Source organism: Fukomys damarensis, unplaced genomic scaffold, assembly GCF_012274545.1.
Source record: "Fukomys damarensis isolate Sample0158 unplaced genomic scaffold, DMR_v1.0_HiC HiC_scaffold_15, whole genome shotgun sequence".
Taxonomy (NCBI): domain Eukaryota; kingdom Metazoa; phylum Chordata; class Mammalia; order Rodentia; family Bathyergidae; genus Fukomys; species Fukomys damarensis.
The window spans coordinates 4,245,240-4,271,876 of NW_022900927.1; the positions used below are offsets into that span (position 1 = coordinate 4,245,240).

The following is a 26,637-nucleotide window of genomic DNA, read 5'->3' on the forward strand; positions in this document are numbered from 1 at the left end:
CGCGGCGAGAAGCAGAACCGAGGGGAGAGCCCGGAAGTCAGGGCTGGGGAGCCAGGCCGCGGCGGGATGCTCGGAAGGTGGTCGAGCACACGGGGAGTCTGGGACGTGCTGAGTGAGCGAGGGGCGACCGCAATGCTCCAAGTTTAATTCCAGAGGTGGCCAGGGGTTCTTTAGGCCGGCCGCCTCCCAACCTCCTGGAGCCTGCAGATCAGGAAACAAGTTGAGTATAAGCTCGGGCAGAGACCCCGACGCGAGGAACTGAAAGGGACTAGAAAGAAGAGCCAGAGCTTGTTGGAAGCCGAGGGCCAACGCAAGCACCAGAAGTTCCGAGCCAAAGAAATGGGTTCGCGAGAACCTTAAATTTGTGAGGTCATTGTAGCTTCTGAAAACGAAGGAGTTGAGGCAGACAGGATTTGTTAAACCTCGAGCCCTGATTTGTCAGCTCAGGTACTTTTTTGTTGTTACTATGACAGAGAAAAAAAATCTACTGTACTTGTTATGGGGTGTGGTGGAGCCTGAGGCTTCCAAAGAACGGTAAGATGTCAGATGAAGTGCAGAACAGGCCTTGAAAGCCTGAGCTGGAGGAGGAGTGGTCACCTTGAAGAGATGGGATCCCTAGGGATTAATAGGGGACAGCTGGGTTGAGCCAATTTGTGAGATTAGAAAAATCGAAGCACACTTTGTCCAACCACGTGCTCCTTGATAAAAGTGATTTCATTGGTGCGTGGTGAGACTTATCTGCTGTCGAAAATCACTGCGGATGTGATGTGGTGATTTTATAATGTGGATTTTGATCAAACCTACTCAGATTCCAGAAAACAAACTTTCTGCATAGTTCTCAGGTAAGGAGCGGTAAAATCAGGAACTGACATGTTGTGTCCACTTAACCTTTTATCCAGAACAGAAATGATTGTAGTGTAGAAATGCGTTTTCTAGAATGGAAGTGTGTTTCAGACAAAATAATCTTTTACTCTCTGAAAAGTTAATACGTTTGGGATTATTCCAGTTTGCTTATTTCTGATGTAAAAATCTTTTAGCTAGTCATTCTACTTATCTGTAGTGCTTATTATCATCAAAGTGCGCTCCACCAGGTGCAGAAACAAGGATGCTTTTTAGCTGTCAGGAACTTATGTTGCAGTTTTTCAAACTAGTCATTGTATTATTAGTAATCCCAAGCTGGAGTCCCGAACCACTTGTTTCTCTTAGGAGTTAACTAGATTCAGGTGTTTTTAGTATCGCTGCATGAGGGCAGAGAGGAGGAAAAAAAACAGAAATTGTAATTCAGGACAGAAAAAAAAGTTTGTTGTCATAGGAAAAAATTCTCTGCTTTTCATATGAATATATACCAATAGGATAATTTCCTCATGTAGTGATAAAATAGCTTGTTACTAATAAAGGACAGCTTTATATAATTTTATGTATCTTCAGATTCCAAAGGGTTCCTCCAGGTGGCTGAAGACATATCCCCTGGCAGAGCCACTGGAAAGGATCCTTTACCTGTGGGAATTCTATCTGAAAGTTTCTATGGTGCTTCAGTATCAGGAGAGTAGGGCTGGTTAGAAATGCTGCACTGAAGGCATGCTAGTATATTTCTTAGCTAATAAGGAGGGGCACCTTGTTTGTTTCATGTTTGCTCTTAGGAAAGTTTAAACCTAGAAATAGTCTTGCTATTTTGTTTACCTGTAAGGCCTTTTACATCAATCAGTAATGAGAATTGACTGCTGGATTACCAATTCCTCTCCTATGTTCTGTTCTTCCATAAAGGGAATAAAAAACACTCCAAGTGTAGTACAGAGACTATTGGAAATATTGGGACACAGCTTTTTCTACATTTTTTCATTAGATTTTTTTCAAATCCCACCTATTTGGTTTCTAGAAGTGATACGTAGCAATCATAGCATGGATAAAAGGTTAAGTGGACACAACATGTCAGTTCCTGACTTTACCGCTCCTTACCTGAGAACTATGCAGAAAGTTTCTTTTCTGGAATCTGAGTAGGTTTGATCACCAGGTTTGGTGGTACACACCTATAACCCCAGTACTGGGGAGGCTGAGGCAGGAAGATCCACCAGGAGCCTACATAGTGAGAGCCTATTTGAAAAAAAAAAAAAAAGTCCTACAGTCATATTCACCTGGAGGAGGGGTGAGGATAGGGGTTAGAAACAGGTCTTTTCCCTCAGCTCAGTGTTCTCTCCACTGTATGATAAGGCTGTCTTTTTCTATTCCTTAAACCCCCTTGGAATTAAAGATTTAACTTCCTGTTCCTATAGTATTCTAGGCTTTGGGAAAACAAACAAATCTATCCTCTTTATATTCTGTTATTTAATGCATTTTAATGAAAGGTGCTCAAAGTGTGTATTTCAATGAGTCTTATATTATCCCTCTTAATAAATGATTTCTTTGTATTGTTTTAAGAATCTCCCAAAGAATATAGATTTTACAGTTGGTTCTTACTTTCTCCTCATAAGCCACAGTGAACATTTACATTTTTTTTTCGGATACTGGGGATCAAGCTTGGGGGACCTTGCACTTGTGAGGCAGGTGTATTGCCACGACCAATAACCGACCCAGACAATTACTTTTTTTTGAGGGGCCAGGGATTTAGCTCACAGATTCCATTACCTGCCTTGCAAGCAAGCACAAGGACCAGAGTCCGATCCCTGGTACCAAAAATAAAATAAATAAACAATTACCTTTTTTTGGTACTGGCGATCGAATTTGGGACCTTGTGCTTTCAAGGCAGGCAGCAGAGCCACTGAGCTAAATCCCCAGCCCAGACATTTACTTTTGTTTACATATTCCCTAGAGAACTGCAGCCTTGTCTGATAGGGATGACTCGAAAAGCAGTCTGATCATAAATAAGGTGTATTTTACCATTTATTTTGCTAAAGAACTACAGAGTTGAGACCGGGGTTGTAGCTCGCTGTGGTAGAGCACTTGCTTAGCATACACAGGCCCTGGGTTTGATCTCCAGCACTGGAAAAAATAAAAAGAAAGCTAGGTGATAGAGCACACCTGTAATGCCTATAATTCCAGCACTCTGGAAGCTGAAGCAGACAGATCACAAGTTTGAGCCCAACCTGGGCAGTTTAGCAAAAACAAAAAGACTGGGAATGTAGTTCGTTGCAAAGGCCCAGTACTACCAAATCAATCTATAAATATATAGCAAGAAAAGTAGAAAAACTACAGAGGTAAGTCTTTAAATGCAATTTTGCATTTATTGCAATTAATGCACAGTTTCAGAGAACAGAAACTGTGGACCCCTGATTGTATTGTGGTGGTCTGCATGATACACAGTGCCTCTTTTTAGCATGTGATTAGTCTTTGCTTATTGAAAAGGGTCCACTCAGCTACTCAGATGCCCAACAGATAACCTGAAATTTGGATCTTCAATCTGAAATAGATGTTTGGCTTAATTGAGGTGGGGTTATAATTCTTTGTCTCTACTGTTAAAATTCACCATACTATATTTGCATTCTGTGTTCTTTTCTACAGCTTGTCTTAACTTCCTCTTATACACATACTCATACTATCACAAAAGAAACAACTCTTCTACTTAATTGCTTCATTGATACTATGTTGTTTATTAAAGAACAGTCTAAACTAGATCTGTTGGGTCTGATTTAAACTAAATATTAAAGGTAAAATTGAAACTTACTGTCCAATTCTTGAGGACATGTTCCTTAGAATCAAGCAGAATTTTGAGTCTTAATATTGATACCATCAGATCTATATATAGGTGTTTTTTTTTTTTTAATTTTTAAATTTTTTGGTTTTTTTGGTTTTTTAAGACAGGGTTTCACAGTGTAGTTGAGGCTGACCTGGAACTCACTATGTAGCAGCAGGCTGGTCTTGAACGCACTGTGATCCTCCTGCCTCAGCCTCCTGAGTGCTGGGATTACAAACGTGTGCCACCACACCCGGCTTGGGTTTTTTTTGTTTTGGTTTTTTTCCTGCTAATTTTTGCGGTACTGGGGATTGAATCCAGGCATTTCCCACAGAGCCACATCCACACCCCAAGACTTTTTTCCTTTTTAAAATTTTTTAAATTTTGAGACAGTTCCTCCATGAGTCACTAATTACACCAGCTGGGTTGAAATTTGTAGTCCTCCTGCCTCAGCCTCCCAGATTTCTGGCATTATAGACATGTACCATAACACCAACATTGGTTCATGTATTTTGAATATATTATTACAATAGACTCTGTTGCAGAAGAATATTATTTTGTGAATGATACATTGCTTCTAATTCCAATTCTATCTTCTTTACTTACTTTATTATTATTTGTTCATTTATTTATTTATTTATGGGGGGGTACCAGGGATCAAACTCAGGTCCTTATGCTTGTGAGGCAGGCGCCAGAACCACTGAGCTAAATCCCTGGCCCACGTTCTTGTTTTTGTTTTGGTACCAGTCCTTGGGCTTGAGAGGTGGGGCAGCACCACTGAGCTAAATCCCCAGCTATTTTTGTTTTTTGAGACAAAGTTTTCACTTTGTAGTTCAGACTGGTCTCAAACTTACTATGTAGCCCAAGCTGGTTTTATACTCAGGGATCCTCCTGCCTCAGTTCCCAAATGCTCAGATTACAGGTGTATGTCCCCATGCCTGGCTCTTCTCTAGTTATTTTAAATGCAAGCTCGCTGGGGTGTATAGTCTTCCCAGTACCATTTTCTGTCACCCAGGACTGAACAGCTTACTTGCTGGCCTGTCATATAATGGACAGCAAGAGTAGGGACTCATTTTCTTGTACACATTTCTTAACCACCCCTTTCATCTTCCTCTTGTAAACTTAATGCTTCTGCTGACTACTCCTGTTCTCCCCTCTTTGTTAAGTGGAAGACAAGCTTCTTGTTGACAGGCCTGTTGCCCTCCTCTCAGATTCATGGCATGTCACAGCTTTGTGGCCAGTTATAACCATGTCCTCCAGACAGAAGAGAGGCTTTGAGAAGAATGACCGTAGCTTCTGACTGTCCTACTGCTTTCCTAAAGTCACTGACTGTAGGGCAATATTGAATTATAAATCCCAGAACTAAATGAGGTTTGAAGATCCAGCAGAGATTAGAAAAGATGGCTACATTGCTCTTCCCTTATCTAAAAGCTCACCTCTTAATAAGTTCCAGATGGTCAGAATCCTGTGTCTCCTCTTTCTGGAAAAACTTTTCTCAACCTTTTCTGCACAGTGGGCATTGATGCTCTGCAGACAACCCAGTACTCTCATGCCTAAGGTCTGTCTGGTCCTAACTTATCCCTGAAAACAATATATTCATCACTGAAAATAAATACCAGCTATTTTTGCTGTGGCCATTTCCTGATTCAGAAAACTAGGGTCTTCTAAATAGATGAAGAAGAGATTAACAAAGGGGAGGCAAAAATAAAATACACACCTGCCTTTTGGGATAGCAGAGATATACCTGTTTTGATATTCTCTCTAGAGTTACTTTTAGGCAAATAAAAACTGACTTCTAAAGAATGTACCAAGTTTTGACATCTTTGTACTTGGGTGTATTCCTTTTTTATCTTTAGATAAGTTAATTAAGTTGTAGGAGTTAACCACAACCATTTCTAACTTTAAAAAATAAACTAAAAATCTGTAACTAGTTTTCTTAGGAAGCAAGAATAAATCTCTGAATTATCTAGATTATGCCGTCCAGTGTAGTAACTACTAGCTACCTGTGATTCTTGGGGATTTCCAATATGACGAGTCAGAATTGAGAGGTGTTGTGACTGTAAAATGTCCCTGAATTTCAGAGACAGAAGAATGTGACTATCTTATTATCAAAATTACTTTTACTTGTTTTTTTTTTTGAGATGAGGCCTCACTGTGTATGTTCAGGCAGGTCAGGTCTTGAACTTACTATATAACCTGGCCTCTCTCTTACTTTTTGAAAGTGGCTATTAGAAAAATTATAAATAGCTTATGTGGTTGATATTACATTTCTTTTGGACAGTACTGATGACAATGATTTAAGCAAAGAGAAGTGTAAAGTAAATTCACATTTGATTTAGTGTTGTTTTGTTTTATTTTGTTTTGTTGGTACTGGGCCTTGAACTCGGGACCTTCCACTTGCAGGGAAGGCAGCAGCACCACAGAGCTAAATCCCTGGCCCTGGTTTAGGGTTGTTTTGTTTTGTTTTTGAGACTGGGTCTCATTATGTAGTTGAGACTGACCTGGAACTCACTATGTAGCCCAGGCTGGTCTTCAATTCACAGCGATCCTTCTGCCTCGGCCTTCCAAGTGCTGGGATTACAGGCACCACGCCTGGCCCTGATTTAGTTTTTAAAACCAAAAGGTAAGACAGAGTTTGGACCTTGCTTTAAACAGCTGGTCTTTCTAAAAAACTATAGTAAAAATGTAATTTTAGAATGTCAATTATTTCCTGAATTATTTAAATGACCATTAATTCTGAGTAGTACTTGATTGAGGGTGGTTCTAGCCGATCATTGATTGCTCTGCTTTCTTGCTTTTCTGTATATGTCTGCTCAATAGTTAATAATCTGTAAACATTCAAGTTTTTCAGGTAGTTAAATGTACATAGGGTGCTGTACAAACCTGATAAGACAAGGAGAATAATAACACTCCGTTATATCTCTTTTGTAAAATACAAGATTTCTTTAAAAAGATATTTCTTGTGACTAGTTTTGGGTAATATTAGTATTAGATGTCTCAGTTATGGGCACAGAGGGTCTCACAGTTTTCAGTCTTGGGGTTATGTTTAATTCTTCTTAGTCTGATCGTGGACTGAAATTGATTAACTTGAATTTCTCCTGATTGCCCAGAATTCAGTGGCCTTCTACACATAACACAGAGCTGGTAGGTTATCTGATGACCTAGGACAACAAGACTGAGCATTATTTTCTTCCTTATAGGTGGCACATTTCCTTGAATCACTTCACCTTTTAGTTGAGAATTAGGTTTTTGCCCATTTGTTCATTTGACTGTTCAATTATTTATTGAGCTCTTAGTAGTGTATATGCCATATGTCAAACTGTGTGCCAAGGATTAAAAAAGTAAATGGTAACCACCCTTGAAGAGAGAGCCAGAAAGCCACTAATGAAAGTACAGTGTAATAAGTGTAGGCACAAGATGTTACAGGACTTTAGAGAAAGTAAGTTTAGTACTTATGTTGATAATTAAAATACTTTAGACCTAGTGTCTCACTAAAATAGAGTTGTTTCTTGGACTATGAAAGGCAATAAAAATTTATTATGAAAACTTCGTTACATCTTTCCCCTAATCTACTTCTTGTCTCCTGTATATGTGTGTGTTTCAACTTTAAGAAAATGCATTGTTTACATAATTATTCATTGATTTAAAAATGTGTGCTGGGCATAATAGTGAATATCGATAGTCCCAGCTTTTCTGGAGGCTGAGGCAGGAGAATTGCTAATTCAAGTCCAGCTTGGGCAACTTAGACTCTGTTTTAGAATTTAAGAAGGCCTGGGAATGTAGCTTAGTGGTAGAATACTTGCCTAGCATACACAAGCCCTGGATTTAATAACTCCCAGTGCTACATTCGTGCCCACCAAAAAAGGCATACTTTTATTTAATGAAATGAATGAATTTATTCTACCACTTTGGCATGAGTTCATTTTGATGTTCTTAATAGAACTCTTCTAGTACATTAGAATGATTGGCTATGAGAAAATGAAAAAATGGAAATAAAGTGTTTGTAAATGGGGAGAGGAGGGGGTGAAGGGAGGGCAGGGACAAGGGAAAAAATGAGAACCAAGACCTGTCATGTAAAGGTACAAGATCCCAGTGATGAATGTAACTGTACTGTATACCTAGAATGTACCAATAAACTCAATAAAAGAAAAAAAGAATGATTGGAATTACACACACGCATACATTCCTTTAGAGAAACATCTTACAGAAGATCCTTCTGCTTCTGCATCTATCTAAATAATTTTCTTTATTGTTTTAGGTTTGATAACTTTTTAAGAGCTTGTTTGGAGATTCTAGCAGGGGAACGCAGCTATACATATAATTTGGACCAAGGAAACAGTCCTCCTCTATCGGGGGCGGTCGTCCACTTCGACCAGTGCTCAGCTTCAGGGAGCGATGGACACGGAGCAGTGAGGGAGGAAGGGGAACACCTACCTAGTCAGTCAGATCAACCAGATCAACCCTGGTGATCAATGGGATGACATGTCACAGCCGGATCATCCTCACGTCCCATAACTTGTTAAATTTATTTTTGCCTATTTTTGTGGTGCTGTAGATCAAATCCATGGCTTTGCTTTGAACATGCTAGGTAAGTACTCTACCACTGAGCTAAATCCCCAGTTCCTGATATTTTTTTCTAAGCAATTTTCATATTACCTTTTTTTTCATCTACTAAGATTCTCTATAGTTGTTTGTAATGAAATGAATAAGCTAGGTAAAATGAATGATATCAGAAACATTTGTCGGGTTAAAACTAGAATATAAAGAGAAAAATTCAGAGGTCTTGAATGGAACTGTTGTCAGTAATTTCTAAACTGCATTGTTCTTTGGGGAGAGCCTTCAGATTGGGCTCAATTTACAGGCTTATCTCCCCCACAAAATTGTGTTATCTAACACAGTGCTATTAGCTATTCAATAAGTATCTTTTGAATAAGTGACTGAAACCTGATTCTGCTTTTGACACTGTGATACAGTAATTTTCTTTTTGGCTCCTAAAAATTCCTATGCACTGTAGGAGCAGGTTCTTAAATATTTTGATCTCAGGACTCATTATACCTTGAAAAAAATTAGTGGAGACCCCAAAGAACTTTTATGTTAGTTATATCAATATTTCCTGTATTAGGGCCTGGGATTTAGCTCAGTGGTTCCAGCATCTGCCTTGCAAGCCCAAGGTCCCGAGTTTGATTCCCGGTACCAAAAAGAAAAAGAAAAAAAAAAAACAAAAACCAACAACAAATATTTCCTGTGTTAAATTAAAACTGAGAAAACTTCAAATGTATATTTAGTTAGGATTTAGCTCAGCTGCCTCACAACTATAAACAAGGTCCTAAGTTCAATCCCCATCACAGGGGTGGGGTATAAATCCAGTACATGCTAACATAAATAACATCGTAATAGGAAGTAATTTTTTTAATAAAGTTGAGTTTGATCCCCAGCACCTAAATATATTAAGTAATTAAAATTTTTTAGTTACTTGAGAATAGCTTGGTTCAAAGCCAGACATGGTAGCATATGCCTGTAAACTCAGCATTAACTAGACTGGGACATGAGGATTGCCACAAGTTTGAGGCCAGCCTGGGCTACATATTGAATTAAGGACCAGCCTGAACTACATAGAAAGACCTTGTCTCAAAAAGAAAACAAACAGGTCTGGGGATTTAGCTCAGTGGTTCTGCCACCTGCCTTGCAAGGGCAAGGGACCTGAGTTTGATCCCTGCTACCAAAAAACAAACAAACAAACAAACAGGGCCAGGGTTTTAGCTCAGTGGTGCTGCTGCCTGCAAGCACAAGGTCCCGAGTTCAATTCCTAGTACCAGAAAAACCAAACAAACATAAAAACAAAACAAGCAAAAAGAATAACATTGTTCAATACTTTTGTAAATCCCAAAAGCTGGTTGAATACCACTGAGCTAGATTCTCATGTCATTTTCTGCATTTAGTGTGTTGTATTTTTATTTTGGTTGATGACTATGAAGAAAATCTGATCATATTTCATACACATACCTAGAATATGGCTGTATGTGTATAATATGTAGTTGGCATCTTTTTTTTTTTGGAACAGGGATCTAACTCAGGCTTTGTGCTTGGTGCCACTGAGCTAAAACCCTGACCCTAAAAACTAACATGTAGTTGGAAAGGGAGGACATCATAAATATTCTGCAAGGGTTTCAGGGACTCTCCACAGTTATTCAACTACATTCTGAGCCTCCTCTATAAAAAGTAAAATGTTTTACCTCATGTACAATAAACTCCAAATTAGGGTGAGGGTATAGCTCATCAGAGAACATATGCATGGCCTTGGGTTCAATCTTTAGCACATGTTACCCGTAAATTTCAAGCTAGCCTTAGTCCGTGTCAGCTTGAAACATTTAATATTATATGCTCTAAGTAATTCTTTTTTTTCTAAGTAATTCTTAATATTTCAAGACTTATTGCCCTTGCATTGGAATAAGATATAAATTAGATGTTAATTTTTCTTTCTCCTCACAGAAACTACTAGGCTCATCAGAATGCACAATATATTAGTCATAACTCAGTTCTTTAAGACCAGGTCATAAGTCTGGATGAAAATAATTGCTAACACAGAGAGAAAGAATTATTAGTCTGATATAATTCTACAGTGTGTGCCTTGTTATGGTTTAGGGTAGTGTGTGTGTGTGTGTGTGTGTGTGTGTGTGTATATATATATATCATAGAAATTCTTTTTAATCTGGGTCTCTGCTTTATTTCAAGTGCTGCATTTATCCATGTTTTTTATGGACCTCAAAGGAAAGTACAAAGATTTCTTGCTTATAAACCATGCAAGAAATGAAATCTTGAGTTTGGCTGTATATTGATCTTGAAAAGTAAAGTACTTTGTGTAGAGTGAGACCTTTCCCTTTAAGAACTTACTCTAAATGCACTTACAGCTGAGTGCAGTGGCACATGTGTAAAATCCCAGCATTCTGTGAGGCTGAGGCAGGAGGGTCCCAACTTTAAGTCCAGCCTGAGCAATTTAGTAAGACCCAACCTCAAAATAAAAAGGGCTGGGGATATAACAGTGCAAAAGCCCTGGGTTCAATCCCCAGGCTATCCAAAACAAAAACAAAAAAACAGGGAATATATAGAATAACACATGGTTGGGAGTCACTACACATAGTGTTAAAATAATTTAATAACTGTCCAGGGATTTTTGTTTGTTTGTTTGTTTTTTGAGACAGGGTCTCTCTATATAGTTGAGACTGACCTGGAACTCACGATGTATCCCAGGCTGGTCCAACTCACAACGATCCTCCTACCTCAGCCTCTCGAATGCTGGGCTTACAGGTGTGCGCCACCACGCCTGGCTGTTTACTATACTTTAAATTAAAATTGAGACATTTAAGAAATATATGCAGAACTCAGTTGTACCTGTCTGTAATCCCAACACTTTGTTTTGTTTTTGTTTTTGGTACCAGGGATCGAACTCAGGCCCTTGTGCTTGTGAGGCAGGCGCTGGAACCACTGAGCTAAATCCCCAGCCCTAATCCCAACACTTTGATGGAAAGCTGAGGCAGGAGGATTGCAAGTTCAAGCCTAGCCAGGGCAGTTGATTGACTTAGACCTTGTCTAAAAAAATAGGCTGGGGATATATCTCAGTGTGAAGGCCATTAGTTCAATCTCTAGTACTGGGATGGGTAAGTATATACAATATTTTAACATAAAATATTTTTAGAAACATTTTTAAAAAACAGTTAATGAGAACTTTGATTTTACATTTTGGCAAATCGTTTTTTATTTCTTTTTTTTCTTTTCTTTTCTTTTTTTTTTTTGGTTTTTTGAGACAGGGTCTCACTCTGTAGTTGAGACTGACCTAGAACTCACTATGTGGTCCAGGCTGGTTGCGAACTCACAGCAATCCTCCTGCCTCAGCCTCCCAAGTTGCTGGGATTACAGTCATGCATCACCACACCCAGCTCGTTTTTTATTTCTCACTTAATAGAAGACAACAGCTAAATTGCCTTCATTGGCTTCAATATTCAGTGTCTTGGGTTATATTATTTGGTTGAAGTATTTGAAGAAAAATTGGCCTTACTCAGACATGTCACTGAAAATAGGAAAGTATTTTAGTAGCCTTGTCAGGTAATTTGATATATTTACTCGATACTACACCAAAACACAAGTAGTAATTTTTTTTTAAAGACAGTATCACTATATAGTTCAGGTTGGCCTTGAACTCAGGATATATTCCAGGCTGGTCTCAAACTCGTGGCAGTGCTCCTGCCTCAGCCTCCTGAGTGCTGAGATTACATGCATGGGCTTCCAGGCCCAGCCAAAACACAAGTAGTAATTTCTTAAGGTTGATTGCTGTATGAATTTGATACCATATCATGCATATCATATTCATGTGTTGTGTTAAAAATCCTTTGAACCGTATTACATTTTGAATGGATGTCATGTATGGATCATTTGTAAATTAGTTCACTGAGCTGCACAAATCTTCCACATTATATAATATTTTTAAATCATATGAATCTTTTACCATGATGAATGTAATCATGTACTAAAACATGTACTAATTTAAAAGAAAAAATTTAAAAATCTTATGGATTTCATCCAGATGTCCCCCCAAAGCCTCATGTGCTCATAGGTAGGGCTTTTGGGAGGGACTGGATCATAAGTGTGTGGTCTAGCATAGTTCTGGGTGTAGATGACGGATTTACTGAAGAGGGAAGCCCCATCCTGGGCGTGGGTGGCACCAACCAATAAGTTTGTAGCTGAGATGGACTAAAAAGGAAAAGAAGGTGCCGGGGATTTATCTCAGTGGCACCTCGTCTTCTTGGCAAGCACAAGGTCCTAAGTTCAATTCCCAGTAGCAAGTGGGGAGAAAAGAGAAGAAGGAATGCCGTGCTGTCAGATGTCTGTGGACTGAAACCACTACAGACTGAGCTGAAATAAACTCCTTTAACTTGTAGGTGTTAAGTATTTTGTAAATACTAGAAAGTAACTAACATTTTATTTTAATCTCATCAAAAAAGACTTGAAATATTAGGAAGTTGTTAGCTCAAAGACAAGTTTTCTAAAATTCTACTTTTCACTTAAAATTTTTAATTTTGTTTTTGGCATTAGTTTTTTGTTTATTTGTTTGTTTTGGGGTTTTTTGTGTGTGGTACCGGGGATCAAACTCGGGCCCTTGTGCTTCCTAGGCAGGCTGCAGAACCACTGAGCCAAATCCATTCATTTTCCAGAAAATGCCTGCTGAATATCCACATCTGAATGGCATTGGTTTGCCAGTCATTCTTTTAGGTAAATAGAGTCTTAGGGACTTAGGCACACAACTGTTACAGAAGTGAATCTCCTTATATGCCATGTATATATATTTTTTTTCCGGAGGCAGTTTTTCCCTATGCTTCAGGTAGGCTTTGAACTCACTGTGTAACCCAGATTGACTTCAAACTCATGGCAATCCTTCTGCGTCAGCCTCCTGAGTGCTGGAATTATAGGCATGCACCAACATGCCTGGCTTAAAGACAGTCATATACTTTGGTATGCAGCAGACATGCTTTATGGGTGCTTCCATTCATCACTGAATACTTTTTAAAAATGTACTCGAGGGTCAAAATTTAATAAAATTAATTCTTTATTCAAGGACATTCCTAAGTAAAATGTGCATGCGTGCACACACACGTGTGCTAGAAATGGAAGCCAGGGTCTCTTGCATGCTAAGCATATTCTATACTCCCACATCTTAAATTATTGAGGGAACATAGCAATAAGAGATTACTAGCTAATTTGTTATGATTTGAGCTGATGCTGTAGTTTTATCTACCATTGCATTGTACCCTCACTGCAAACTTTAACACGATAGAAAAGACATAATGTCTTTTTTTCTTTTTTGAAGCAAAGCTTTATTGGTACATTTTAGATATACATATTGATAACATAATCATAGAGAATTTGTACCTGTACATGATATATCTTGCTGTTTTTTCCCCATTCACCCCGCAATGCCCTCTGCTCCCATTCTTATTTATAAAAGCTTTGTTTCCATTTTTTTCCTTCCATTCGCTTTTCTTTTTCTTGTCCCTTCTTTCCTTTCTCCCTCCTCCCTCCCTTGTTCCCCTTCTCATTTAAACATTTTACTAACCATTTTCCAACACATTTTGGTTCTTATATCCACTTTCAGTTTCTTATACCAGAGAAACAGTGCAGTTTTTAAACGTGTGTCTGGTTTATCTCACATAAGAGTATGGTCTCAACGTGCATCCATTTAGCTAGAAATGTCTCAAGTTTATCTTTCTTTATAGCAGAGTAGTACTCTGCTGTATTAAAAAATCACATCTTGGGCTGGGGATTTAGCTCAGTGGTGCTGCCGCGTGCCTGGCAAACACAAGGACCTGAGTTCAATCCCCAGTACCAATAAAAAATAAAAAAATCAAAAAAATCACATCTCTTTATCCATTCATTGGTTGATGGACATTTGGGCTGTTTCTAAAGTTTAGCTATTAAAAACTGTGCCCCTGTAAATGTGGGTGTGCATATATTGCTAGGATATGATGCTTTTAATTCTTTTGGGAAGACACCAAGACGGGGAATAACTGAGTTGAATGGAAGCTGTAATTTTAGTTTTTTTGGGAATCTCTACACTGATTTCCACAGAGGTTGCACCAGTCTGTACTCCCACCAACAGTGGAGAAGGGTTCCTTTTTCCTCACAGCCCCACCGACATTTGTTATTGGTTGATTTCTTGATAGCAGCCATTCTTTGAGTGAGTTGGAATCTCAGTGTTTTAATTTGCGTCTCTCAAGTGACCAGTAAGGTTCAACATTTTTTAATATATTTACTTGCTATTTCTCCTTCATCTGAGAAGCGTCTACTCATTTCAGATGCCCATTTTTTTATTGGGTCTATAAATTTGGGGGAGTCTGAATTTTTTTTTGGGGGGGGCGTTCTTTTTGTTTTTTCAACACGTTTAGGTCATCTTTTCATTCTGTTGGTGGTTTCTTTGCTATGCAAAAGTTTTTTTGTACCGGGGATCAAACTCTGGTCCTGCACTTGTAAGGAGGCGGTGGAACCAGTGAGCCAAATCCCCGGCCCTGCAAAAGCTTTTTAATAAGATGAGATCCTAGTTGTTTCTTTGTGATATTTCCTGTGCGATTGAGGTTTTGTTCATAAAGTCTTTTCCTGTACTAGTCTCTTTAAGAGTTCTGTCTTCCAGCAGATTTAGTGTTTCCGTTTTAATACTTAGATCTTTGATCCATTTAGATTTTAGTTTAGTACATGCTGAAAGATATGGGTCTAGTTTTAATCTTTGCTATGTGGAAAGCCAGTTTTCCCAGCACCATTTATTAAAGAGGCTTTCTTCCAGTGAAGGTGTTTGGCTCCTTTGTCAAAGATAAAATGGCTGAGTATGTCTGGAGTTGTTTCTGCATCTTCTAATCTGTTCCATTCATTCTCAGATCTGGTTTTTTGCCAGTACCATGCTGTTTTTATCACAGTAGCTTTGCAATATAATTTCAAGTCAGGGATTGTAATGCCCTCTGCCTTGCCTTTGTTACTCAGCATTGCTTTTGCTATTCTAGGTCTCTTCGGGTTCCAAATGAATTTTAGGATTGTTTTCTCTAATTCTGTGAGATACACTCTTGGTGTTTTGAATGGAATTGCAGTAAATCTGTATAACAGTTTTGGAAGTATGGCCATTTTTACTTTATTGGTTCTTATCCAAGGACAAGGGATATCTTTCCATTTTCTGATACCCTCTTCAATCTCCTTTTTCAGAGTACTGTAGTTTTTCATATAAAGGTCTTTGTATGTATTTTGTTTTTCTTTTTTTTGTACTGGTGATTGAACTCAGGTCCTTGCACTTGCAAGGCAGGTGGCGGGCGGAACCACTGAGCTAAATTCCCAGCCCTTCATGTAAAGGTCTTTTATTTCCTTCATTAGATTGATTCCTAGGTATTTCATTTTGGGGGATGCTATTGTAATAGGTATGGTTTCCCTAATTTCTCTATCACTGAGTTTGTTATTTGTGTACAGGAATGGTACTGATTTTTGAGTGTTGATGTATCCAGATACACTATTGAATTTGGTTATTACATCTAGAAGTCTTTGGGTGGAGTTTTTAAGCTCTTCTATATAGAGTATCATGTCATCCACAGATATTGATAATTTAACATCTTCCTTTCCTATCCTTATTCCTTTTATTTCTTTCTCTTGTCTAATTGCTCTGGCTAATGTTTCCAGAACTATATTAAATAAGAGTGGTGACAGTGGCCCTGTTATAGTGGCACACGCCTGTAATCTCAGCAATCGGGAGGCTTTTTTTTTTTTTTTTTCGGCGGGCAGAACTGGGGATCAAACTCAGGACCTTGCACTTGCCAGGCAGGCACTGACACCACTGAGCTAAATCTCCAGCCCTGAATTTCATTTTGAATTGTGTTTCTTGTATGCAGCTTATTGTTGGATCTTGCTTCTTCGTGCATTTTGCCAGCCTGTTGCTTTTGATTGGAGAATTGAGACCATTTACAGTGATCATTATAACATATATACTGATTCATCCTTGTGATGTTATTTTCCTGTTGCTGGTCCCCCTCCTCCCCACTCCCACCCCCATTTAATTTCTTGCTTTGCCTGTGGATTTATTCTGATGGCATTCATGGAATTGCAGATCCTGTTATCTCCTTCAAACATGTCTTCAGAACATTTTGAAATGCTGGTTTTGTGATCATGAATTTCTTCAGGTGTTCTTTTTCATGGAAATGTTTTATTTCACCATCAATTTTGAAAGATGATTTTGTGGGATACATCAGTCTGAGTTGGAGTTTGTTTTCTTTTAAGGCTTGAAATACCTCACTGCAGGCTTTCCTTGTCTTGAGAGTTTGTGTTGAAAAGTCTGCTGTGATTCTGATGAGCATTTCTTTTCAGGTGATTTGTTTCTTTTTCTCTAACCACTTGTATTTTTTATTTTTTGGTAGTGGGGATCAAACTCGGGACTTTGTGTTTGAGAGGCAGGCAGCAGAACCACCAAGCACCCCAGCCTACTTTTAATATTCTTTTCTTATGTTGAATTTTTGAAATCTTGACTGTCATATGACTTAATATAGATTTATTTTTTAAAATCATGGGTAATTGGCATTCTGGATGCCTCATGTATCTTTCTGTTTGTTAAATTCTTTTCCCATTTGGGAAGTTTTCTTTTATTACTTCTGTGAACAGCTATTTTATATCATTTGTGGTATCTCCTCCTTTTTTTGGGGGGTACCAGGGACCGAACTCGGGTCCTTGTACTTGTAAGGCAGAAGGCAGAACCACTGAGCTAATTCCCGGCCTGCTTTTTTTTTTTAAATGGTACCAGGGATCAAACTTTGGTCCTTGCATTTGAGAGGCAGGTGGCCAAACCACTGAGCTAAATCCCCAGCCTTCCTGCTTTTTAATTGACTCCAGTCAATCTTATGCTATTCTTCTTTGCATCACTTAGCAGCTGTTAGATTGATTTTTTTTGTGTGTGTGTGTGGTCCCTTGCTATTTGTAAGAGATCTTTCTTTTCATGGATGCTAGCCACAATCCTGTTTTTTTTGTTTTTGTTTTTGTTTTATACCAGGGATCCAACCTTGTGTTTTCCAGGCAAGTTCTGTGCTGCTGAGCTTCATCCCTGGCCCCACAATCCTGTCTTCTATATTTGATATTCTGTCCTCACATTGGCTCATTCTGCTGTGTATACTTTCAGTGGAATTTTTGATCTTCTGGGTATCTGTTTGAATTTGTTTCATGGTTTGCATTTCTTTCTTTCCTGTGTTGGGCATTCATGGTTTTCATCATTTTCCCAAGTACCTCTTTTTTTTATTTGCATCTGCTCTAGAGTCACTAAACATGTCTTTCATTATGGTCATCATCTCTGTAGTTATCCGAGAAACTATTTGATTTGATTTGATTTTTTTCTAGAGCCTCATTCCTTTGCTTCATTACTTCTGCTTCTTCACTTCAGAGAGTCCAGGTGGGTGGGTTTCAGATTGTCCCACCACACTGCTCCCTGGGTTTGCCTTTGGTGAGCGGGAAGTTTGAGTTTGCATCTTACTTAAGTGTCTTCTTATTTTCTTTCTTTTTAAAATATATATATTTTAAAAGTTTAATTCCTAGTTTGATGCTGGTAAATTCCTGATTGATTCCTAGAGAATTTGCAGATGGCAAGTAGTCATATGTAATCCGAAGTTGCATATGAGTAGGAAATGACTACTTCTCAGAAGTGTCTTCCAGGTATAGCTGGCTTTTGGATTTTTGAGTCTGTTGCAAAATCCTCTCTCTTCAATTTATTGGGGATGAGAAGTTGCTGCCTATTTAGCCTAGCCCCTGGTTCTTTGGCACTGATCTATAGTATTGTTTATATCCCTTAGGCATTCTCAGCTTTGGCACACCAGAAGAACAACTGATTAGAACAGTTATGTCACTGTGACTAACATAGTACTCTCAGCAGTAACAGTAGCATCAAACATAGCCTAGAAAATGACAAACTGTGGTAGCTGCTGATTTGCCACCTTTAACCATATGAACTAGATTTATGGTTATATAACAAAATCTTTAAAAACCCAGAAAATTGTATATAGTAAATATGCTTTCGGTATGGCAATTTTACCCTCAAGGGAGAAAATTTTTAAAGGGTTAGGGAGAAAAATAGAGAAATAAGAGATTAAAAACAAGGCTAGAGGACAAATGAAGACTACACAAACTTTGGGGAACTGGTGAAAAAAGCAGGAGGGAAAGAGAGGAGAAAGCAATTAAAATAGGAGCAAAACAACAAAAACTAGAAACAGTGTTCACACATATAAAAAACAAACAAACAAACAAGAAAAAGGAACCTGGTACAAAAAAAGAAAAACAAGAAAAGGACCAATTTTTTTTAAATGTCTACTTGAAGGCATGTCTCTGCTGTCACTGGTAGACAAATTGGGCACACAGGGCCCAGATGTGTTGATTAATCCAACAAGTCAGCCATATTCCAGTAAGCCTGCACCTTTTGTTCTGAAGCTTAGGCTGGTTTCTGGCTATGAGGGTGGAATCTGATTTGTTCAGCTTGCAACACTGCATGTGTCTCCTGCCAGCTTGAACTCGGCTCCTTGACCTTCTGCTGATTCTGCCCCACCCTGATGGAGCCAGCCCCCAGCTGGTCTGAGTTCAGAGCTCAATTGGCTGGTCTCCAAGATGGCTTCTGCCAATTGCCCTCTCCTGGAGGACATCTGAACTCGAATAACTCACTAGCCATGCGGTCTGCTACATCCACTGCTCTGTTCCACTGGTACATTTCTCCATGGAGACCTCTGGGGTTGCCAGAAGTCACTGTGTGTCTGCAGGTTTGAGCTGTGCTTCCCACACGTGTCAAGGCCCAGGGAGAAAGTGCCACTTGCCATCTCCTTCATTGAAGTCTCTCCTTGCTCTCCCCATGGACTTCAATTCTCACTTCAGATCCTTGCTGGGTCCTAGTGATCCACTAACCTCCTCCTCTTCTTCACATTGCTATATTCCAGTATCTGGACACCAAATCTCAGAGAAGCTATTTCTCTGCCTTTCACCACTCCCCCATTTTCCCAACAGTCCTTCAGGTAATATCTTAGTATGTTAAGAAAAAGAGCCTGTTCAGAACTATGAAGAAACACTTTTTTAGGAAGAGCCAAAGGAAAAATAAACCCAAAAGGAAATAGAGGTAAGACAGCCACAAGGTATTTGATAATTTCAGTAATCTAGTTTTTAATGAGTGTTACTTTGTGCTAGGCCCAGTTCTAAGTGTTAAACACCGACTTTTTTTTTTGGATCTCAAAGTCAGGACCCCTTGCTCTTGTAAGGCAGGCAGTGCCCATTGAGCTAAATCCCCAGCCCCCATTGACTCCTCATAGTAACTTAATGAGATAGTTTGGTAAGAGTGTTAGACTCATTTTACAGATGAGAAAAGAAAAACAAGAGTGTAACTTGTCTAAGATGACTCAGTGGTGCGTACCAGCCAGTCTGCTACATCTGCCAGAGAGATAACGGGAGAAAACTAGAAATGTGACAGTAAGGAAGCCGGGGGCAGGGGTGTTTCAAGAGGAAGAATATGGTCAGTAATGTAAAATGCTGATGAGTGGTCACATGAGATAAAGCCCTGGAAAGCCCTGTTTGATTTTTCTCTAAGGAAATCACTGAAACCTTTGGAAAGAACAGCTTTGGTGCAGTACAGGACAGAAGCCAAATGAGAGAGGGAAGAAAGTTGAGGAATGAGTGGGAGCTGGAAGAGAAGTCGTAAGGAGAGAGCTTTTTCAAGACGTTTAGTTATGAAGTAGGAGAAAGTTGGAGGATGCTAGGGGCAGGGAGAGATGGAAAAAACTTGACTGTGTTTAAAGTCTGATGAGAAGAAACAAATTGAGAGTGAGGCTGAAGATAAGAGAAAAAATTAGGAATAAATAGATGAAATTTCTGATCAAGAAGAGATGGGTTAGCCAGGCATGAAGGCACACACTTGTGATCCCAGCACTCTGGGAGGCTGAGGCAAGAGGGTCACAAGTTTAAGCCCAGTGTGGACAATTTACCAGTTTAGGGATATCCTGCTTCAAAAGAAAAAAGGCTGAGAGTGTAGCTCAGTGCAAAGACCCTGAGTTCAATCCCCAGTACTGAAAAAAGAAAAGAAAAAGAAAGAGGAGAGGGGGAGGGGACTGTGGCACAGAGGAGGGGTTAGTTTTGTATCAAGTGGTTCTAATGCAGGAAATCAGGGACACTTTCTTCTCACTCAGATTCTTGAGAATCTTAGCTATTTCTACTTCTTTCTTCTATTTTCTCCTCTTGTATCTGTCACTGCTTTATCTCACTACTTTAAGAGTTTCCATTTTATAAGAATTTCTTTGGTAAAGGTGACTACCTATCTCCAAGTTGCCAAATCTGGTGGATGCTGACGTCTTTGCTTTCCATGATCTCTGCCGCACTTGTTAAAATTCCACCTCTAGCCTTCCTATACCCTAAATTCACCTTTTATATTAGAGTTTCCCAGGGTCCTTACCTCAGTTCCCTTTTTAGTTATTATTTTTTTATACAATCATATCCATCCCCACAATTTTGCTACCACTTACTATCCTTGTTCATTCATATTCATACTACAGTAGACCCTTGACTTACGAACTCAACTGGTTCCTGAGGGCTGGTTGTAACTCAAGTTGGTTGTAAGTCAGAATAGCTGAGATCTGGATGTTTACCTGGATACATGTTATAGATAACAAGAGGCAGATGACTCTTCCATTAACCTAATTAACCCAAATTGTTCATGTATCAGGCAGTCATAACTTGAGGGTCCACTGTATTCTTTTTGTTTATTTTTTGTTTTTTGAGCCAGGGTCTCCCTTTGTAGTTCTGGCTGATGCTAAACTCACTATGTAGCCCAGGCTGACCTCAAACTCTTGGTGATCCTCCTGCCTCGGCCTCCCAAGTGCTGGGATTACAGGCGTGCGGCACCACACCCAGTGAGGGTCCACTGTATTCTCCCTTTCCCTGTACCTACCCACATGTATCTCACCCAGGCCTCTTTAAATTTATTTGCCTCCAAGACAGTTCTTTTACTTTCTTTGTTACCTTTTTTTTTTTTTTTTTTGTACTGAGGATCAAACTCTGGTCCTTGTGCTTGTGAGGCAGGGTAGTGGAACCACTGAGCCAAATCCCTGGCTCTATTTCACTTTCTTATGGGTACTTCACATTTAGAATATATAAAATGGATCTATCATTCCCAGGTACTTGTCTTATTCTCTCCTTGGTTGAGACAACAACATTATCTAGTTTCCCAAGTTATTCCAGGCTTTATTGGCCACCACAGAGTCAAGATCAATATCTCAGCATAACTGTGTAGCCCATTTGTGTTACATGCCATGATGTACCAGTTAAGAAACTTGATCTAGACTTTGTAATTTACTGGTATATAGTTTATATCCAGAAAATCTTAGAGAAGTAGTATAGCTCCTGTATTTGGTATGAAAAAGCAAAACAGTAGGTGATTGATTTCATCTTAACTAACCCAGGTTTAGCTGCCCTACTGCTTCTGTATATAAAGACAGCAGAGAAAGGGCAGATGGATAAATTCCTTTCAGTGTGAGCCGTTAGACTCACATCCTACAGTAGCAAGTGGGATGTAGTAGCATTCACAGAGCACTAAATCCCCACTTATTCAGACCTTCCAGCAAAGGTAGGTCTTCTCTGATCAATTGTTTTAAAACGTAGGCAGTAGATTGATCCTACCAAGGACAGAAAATCACAAGTTACGTTTGTTTCACAATGTCATTCAAGCACAATAGTTTTTTTGTTTGGGGGGGGTTGTTTTGGTTTTTGGTTTTTGGTTTTTGTTTTGTTTTTTGAGACAGAGTCTCGCTCTGTAGTTGAGACTGACCTGGAACTCGCTGTGTAGTCCAGGTTGGTCTCGAACTCAGCAATCCTCCTGCCTCAGCCTCCAAGTGCTGGGATTACAGGCGTGCGCCACCACGCCCGGCAGCACAATAGTTTTCAAGCTTTGGTCTTAGAATATTTTATAATCATTTTAGAAATTAAAATGAGAAAAATTAATGTATATCGATTCATTTTAAAATAATGAACTAACTACATGGTAATGAAACATTTTATGAAATAAAAGTTATTTTATGGAAAATAACAATTTTCCTAAATAAAAAAAATTATTTTCCTAAATAAAAAAGTAAGAAGAGAGATTATTTTACAGCTTTGTAAATCTCTGATACCTAGCAGCCATAGTCTCATGTCGGTTCAGTATTCAGTCTGTTACACTGTATCATATAACCTATGGTAAATTCCATGGTACACTTATGAAAGAATGAGCGAAAAGAATTCTTATAGCTGGGGATTTTGCTCAGTGGTTCCGCTACCTACCCTTGCATGCACAAGGTCCCGAGTTTGATTCCTGGTACCAAAAAAAAAAGGACCGGGGATTTAGCTCAGCGGTTCAGCAGCCCGAGTTCAATCCCCGGTACCAAAAAAAAAGAATTCTTATAAATTATGGCATTATTAGCAAGGTAATTTTAATAGTTTTGACTTTGTATATCTTCTGAAAGGGGCCCTGGGACCTAAAGGGTCTCCAGACTATATTTCTAAAAAGGCAGATCCAGTAAAAGTATAAATGGCAGGCTGTTTTCTGGTGTTTGAGCAAGCTAGATATTTGCTTTATAGGTTTTACCAGATGCCAGTGTTTTGTGTGATGTAGAATGAATTCTTTCTCAAAAAATCTAATTTCAGGGCCTGGGATTTAGCTCAATGGCACTGTGCCTACCTTACAAGCGCAAGGTCCTGAGTTTGATCCTGGTACCAAAAAAAATCTAATTTCAAATTTCATTTTATTAAGGTAATTCATTAAATGTATAACTAAATCTGTGTACTGTGATTTTTATCAGAAATAAAAGCTCTTGGGCAGTGGGGAAAAAATAGGAACCAATATACATCATGTAAAGGTACAAGATCCCAATGATGAATGAAACTGTATGGTGCACCTAAAATGTACCAATAAATTTAATGGGAAAAAGAAGTTCTTGGGGTGGAGATGTAGTTCAGTGGTGCTTTGCCTGCCTGGTAAGTGCAAGGCCCTGAGTTCAATTGGTCCTTGGTACGGGGGGTGGGGGGAAGAAAATAAAAGAAATAAAAGTTCTTTTCCAGTCACATATCCTTAGAAAATATAAAGTTTCAGTTATTGGACAAAACAGATGCTCGGGGGGGCCAGGGATTTAGCTCAGTGGCACCACGCCTGCCTTGAAAGCACTAGGTCCTGAGTTCAATCCCTGGTATCAAAGACAAACAAAAAACAAAATAGATGCTCAGTAAGTATTTGTCAAATAAATAAATTTTTAGAGTCTTAAAACTAGAAATAGCTAGGTATGGTGGCGCATAAATGTAATTCCAGCATTTGGGAGCCTAAGGCAGGAGGATCACCTTGAGTTTGAGGCCAGCCTGGTGTACATAGTTAAAGGCCAGCCTGAACTACCTAGTTGAGACCTTGTCTCAAAGAAACACAAACAAAACAAAAAAGCATTAGCACTCAAAATTATTCATTTATTCAGTTACTAGGACTGTTAGCATCTCTACATTTTTTTTAAAATTTATTTTTGGGTTTTTTTGAGACAGGGTCTCGCTATGTAGTTGAAACTGACCTGGAACTCACTAGGTAGCCCAGGTTGGTCTTGAACTCACAGCGATCCTCCTGCCTCAGCCTTGCAAGTACTGGAATTACAGGCACGTGCCAGCATCTCTACTTTGAGATCTTTCTTGAAGAACCAAGGAATAGTTCCTCAATTTTCAAAGATTGCAAAGTTATAAATTAATTACCCCCAGTGATAACACCAGAAAATCTCAGATATAGGGGGAAAAAAATCTTAGAACTATCATTTCATAAGCCCATTCATTTAAATGGTAAAATGGAAACTCAAGAGATTAAATGACTTAACCAAATTTATCTGACTAGAATTGAGGTCACCCTTCCTAACCTCCTGCTTTCTTTATTTAGGACTCCTAAAAATATAATTATTTTCATAATCTTTTGGTTAAGCAAGAAGATGGCATATATCTATCTGTGTTTGGGAACAGTGAGGTCTTTAAGTTCTGATGAACCATAAATTGAGTAGCAAGAATGTTGATATTATCTTGATACTACAGGTTAAAAATAAAAACCGGAGGTTTGTACAGATCAAATAACTTGCCCAAGTTCACATATGCAGTAAATGGTAGGATAGTGATTTGATCTATGTATTATCTTTTTTTTTTTTTTTTTTTTTTTTTTTGTACCTGGGATCAAACTCAGGACCCTGGCCCTCTTCCAGCATTTCTTAAACCAGTCACTTTTCAAGTGAATCAATGAAAAAAATCCAGAACCAAATAAAAGATTTGTGCCTCCCAGATTAGTGTTTCACCCTTTTTCTCTCATTTGTCTACTAATCGAGATTGCTTCTTCATGTTTAGCAAATCATATTTAGAATTGACCTTTAGGTTTTCTCTATTACAGATTTATTGCCAAACCCTGTGCACTCCGTGTTGGCATTGAGGACAGTGGTCCTTATCAGGCCCAACCCAATACCATCCTTGAAAAGGTTTTCATATCTATCACCAAGGTAAGTGAACAAAAGAACAAGAAAACTCACATGATGTATTGCTCTATGTGGTGGGGAAAAATAGAGTGCATATAAAAGAAGGTTAAGGATAGGATGGGATGATCTTACACAACTATAAGGAAAACTTTAGCCTCTCAGGGAAGTACTTTTGGGTGAGGGTCCTAAAAATTCAAGGTTTTTTTTCCTTGCTCTCTCTTCTGACTTTGCAGAGTTGCAAAATTAAAATAGGGATGGAGGGCCAGGGATTTAGCTCAGTGGTTCCACCGCCTTGACTTGAAAGTGCAAGGACCTGAGTTCAATCCCCGGTACCAAAAAATAAATAAATAAAATAAAATAGGGATGGTAATGGTAGCCTTTGTAGTTTGGGTTTTTGTTATCCTTTTTACTCAGCTTGAACTGGAGGGAGAAAACCAAGTGAGAATGTGTATGGGTGAACAGTAAAGGTCATTGGCATAGGAGGTGAAATGTGTAAAATGATTTGGGGATGAAACCTGAAAAGATATAGGGCCAGGGATTTAGCTCAGTGGTTCCAGCACCTGCCTCGCAAGTACAAGGACCTGAATTCAATCCCCAGTACCAAAACAAAAGAAAAAAGAAACCTGAAAAGATAAATATCATTTGATCTGCTGTGGCTATTGTCCTTTGCCACTCAGCTAGTAAAGGAGATTTAAAGAGCGATTTGAAGAGAAAAGGGTGTTCTGACTCTAGTCATGCATCTACAGTATCCTGATCAGAAAAGGCTGGAGGGCCTGTCAAAGCAGCTGGACTGGGATGTCCGAAAAATCCAATGCTGGTTTCGTCATCGGAGGAATCAAGACAAGCCTCCAACGCTCACTAAATTCTGTGAAAGCATGTAGGTGTGCAAGGGAGGGAGGGAAGGAGTAAGGAAGTGGGTGGGTGGGGATACAAATGAACTGAAGTTCCCTTTTTGGAAATTATGTATATTATTAGGGTAACAGTTGGTGGGTATAGAACACTAACTCAATCTATTGTAAGTAGGAAAGAAGAGAACCAGAAAGCTAGTTACTTGTAGTTGCTTGAACATACCTTCCACCAAGCTAGCTGTGACTCCATTTTTGCTTCTTTTTCCAAATAGATTGGGAATTAATTCCTGTAAATGTGCCTACATAGGTAGGAATGCATGAACCTGTACACCTTTTTTTTTTTTTTTTCGTTTTTTGAGACAAGGTCTCACTAGGTAGTTGAGACTGACCTGGAACTCACTGTGTAGTCCAGGCTGGTCTCGAACTCACAGTGATCCTCCTGCCTTAGCCTCCCGAGTGCTGGGATTACAGGCATGTGCCACCATGCCTGGCCTCCCTGTACACTTTAATAGAAATGGTACCAGCTTGTTCTAAATTGACATTTTTGTGGGAGCTATTCCTATTTGAGAAATACTGTTCTTGAATTCAAGGTTTTTGCTTTTAACTAATTGATTTTGGTCTTGTCTTTAACTAATTATCCCCTAGAAACAGAGTACTTTATTAGTTACTGTTGTGCAATGAAAAATATTAGGTACAGGGCCGGGGATTTAGCTCGGTGGTTCCGCCGCCTGCCTTGCAAGCACAAGGACCCCTGTTGGATCCCCGATACCAAAAAATATATATATATATTAGGCACTGTGATGAGGGGGTCGGGTATATAAGAAAAGTTAATTAAAGTCAGTGTATGCTTGTGGAAGTCTATTTTAAACAAAGGCTAGCTTTCTAGATAACAGTATTTGTCCCCATGGAATGTATTTCTCACCAGTAACTCTCTTCTCCACAAAGTGACTCTCTTGAATTCTCCATATTCAAAGACTTTATTATTTTTTAATCTCATTGAGTTTATTGGTACTTTTCAAGTATACAGTACAGTTACTGGGATCATCACTGGGATCTTGTACCTTTACATGACAGATCTTGGTTCTCA

General features: G+C 39.0%; 1 protein-coding gene across 1 annotated transcript in view; it reads left to right on the forward strand.

Annotated features, from left to right (window-relative positions):
- The window catches only part of Cers5 (ceramide synthase 5), a 39,241-nt gene that overhangs the window by 1,918 nt on the left and 10,686 nt on the right, over nt 1–26,637 (forward strand). The window contains exons 2-4 of the mRNA XM_019207419.2: nt 380–447; nt 24,621–24,726; nt 25,449–25,579. Of these exons, the coding sequence (XP_019062964.1) occupies nt 380–447; nt 24,621–24,726; nt 25,449–25,579 (305 nt within the window). The remainder of the gene's footprint in view (nt 1–379; nt 448–24,620; nt 24,727–25,448; nt 25,580–26,637) is intronic.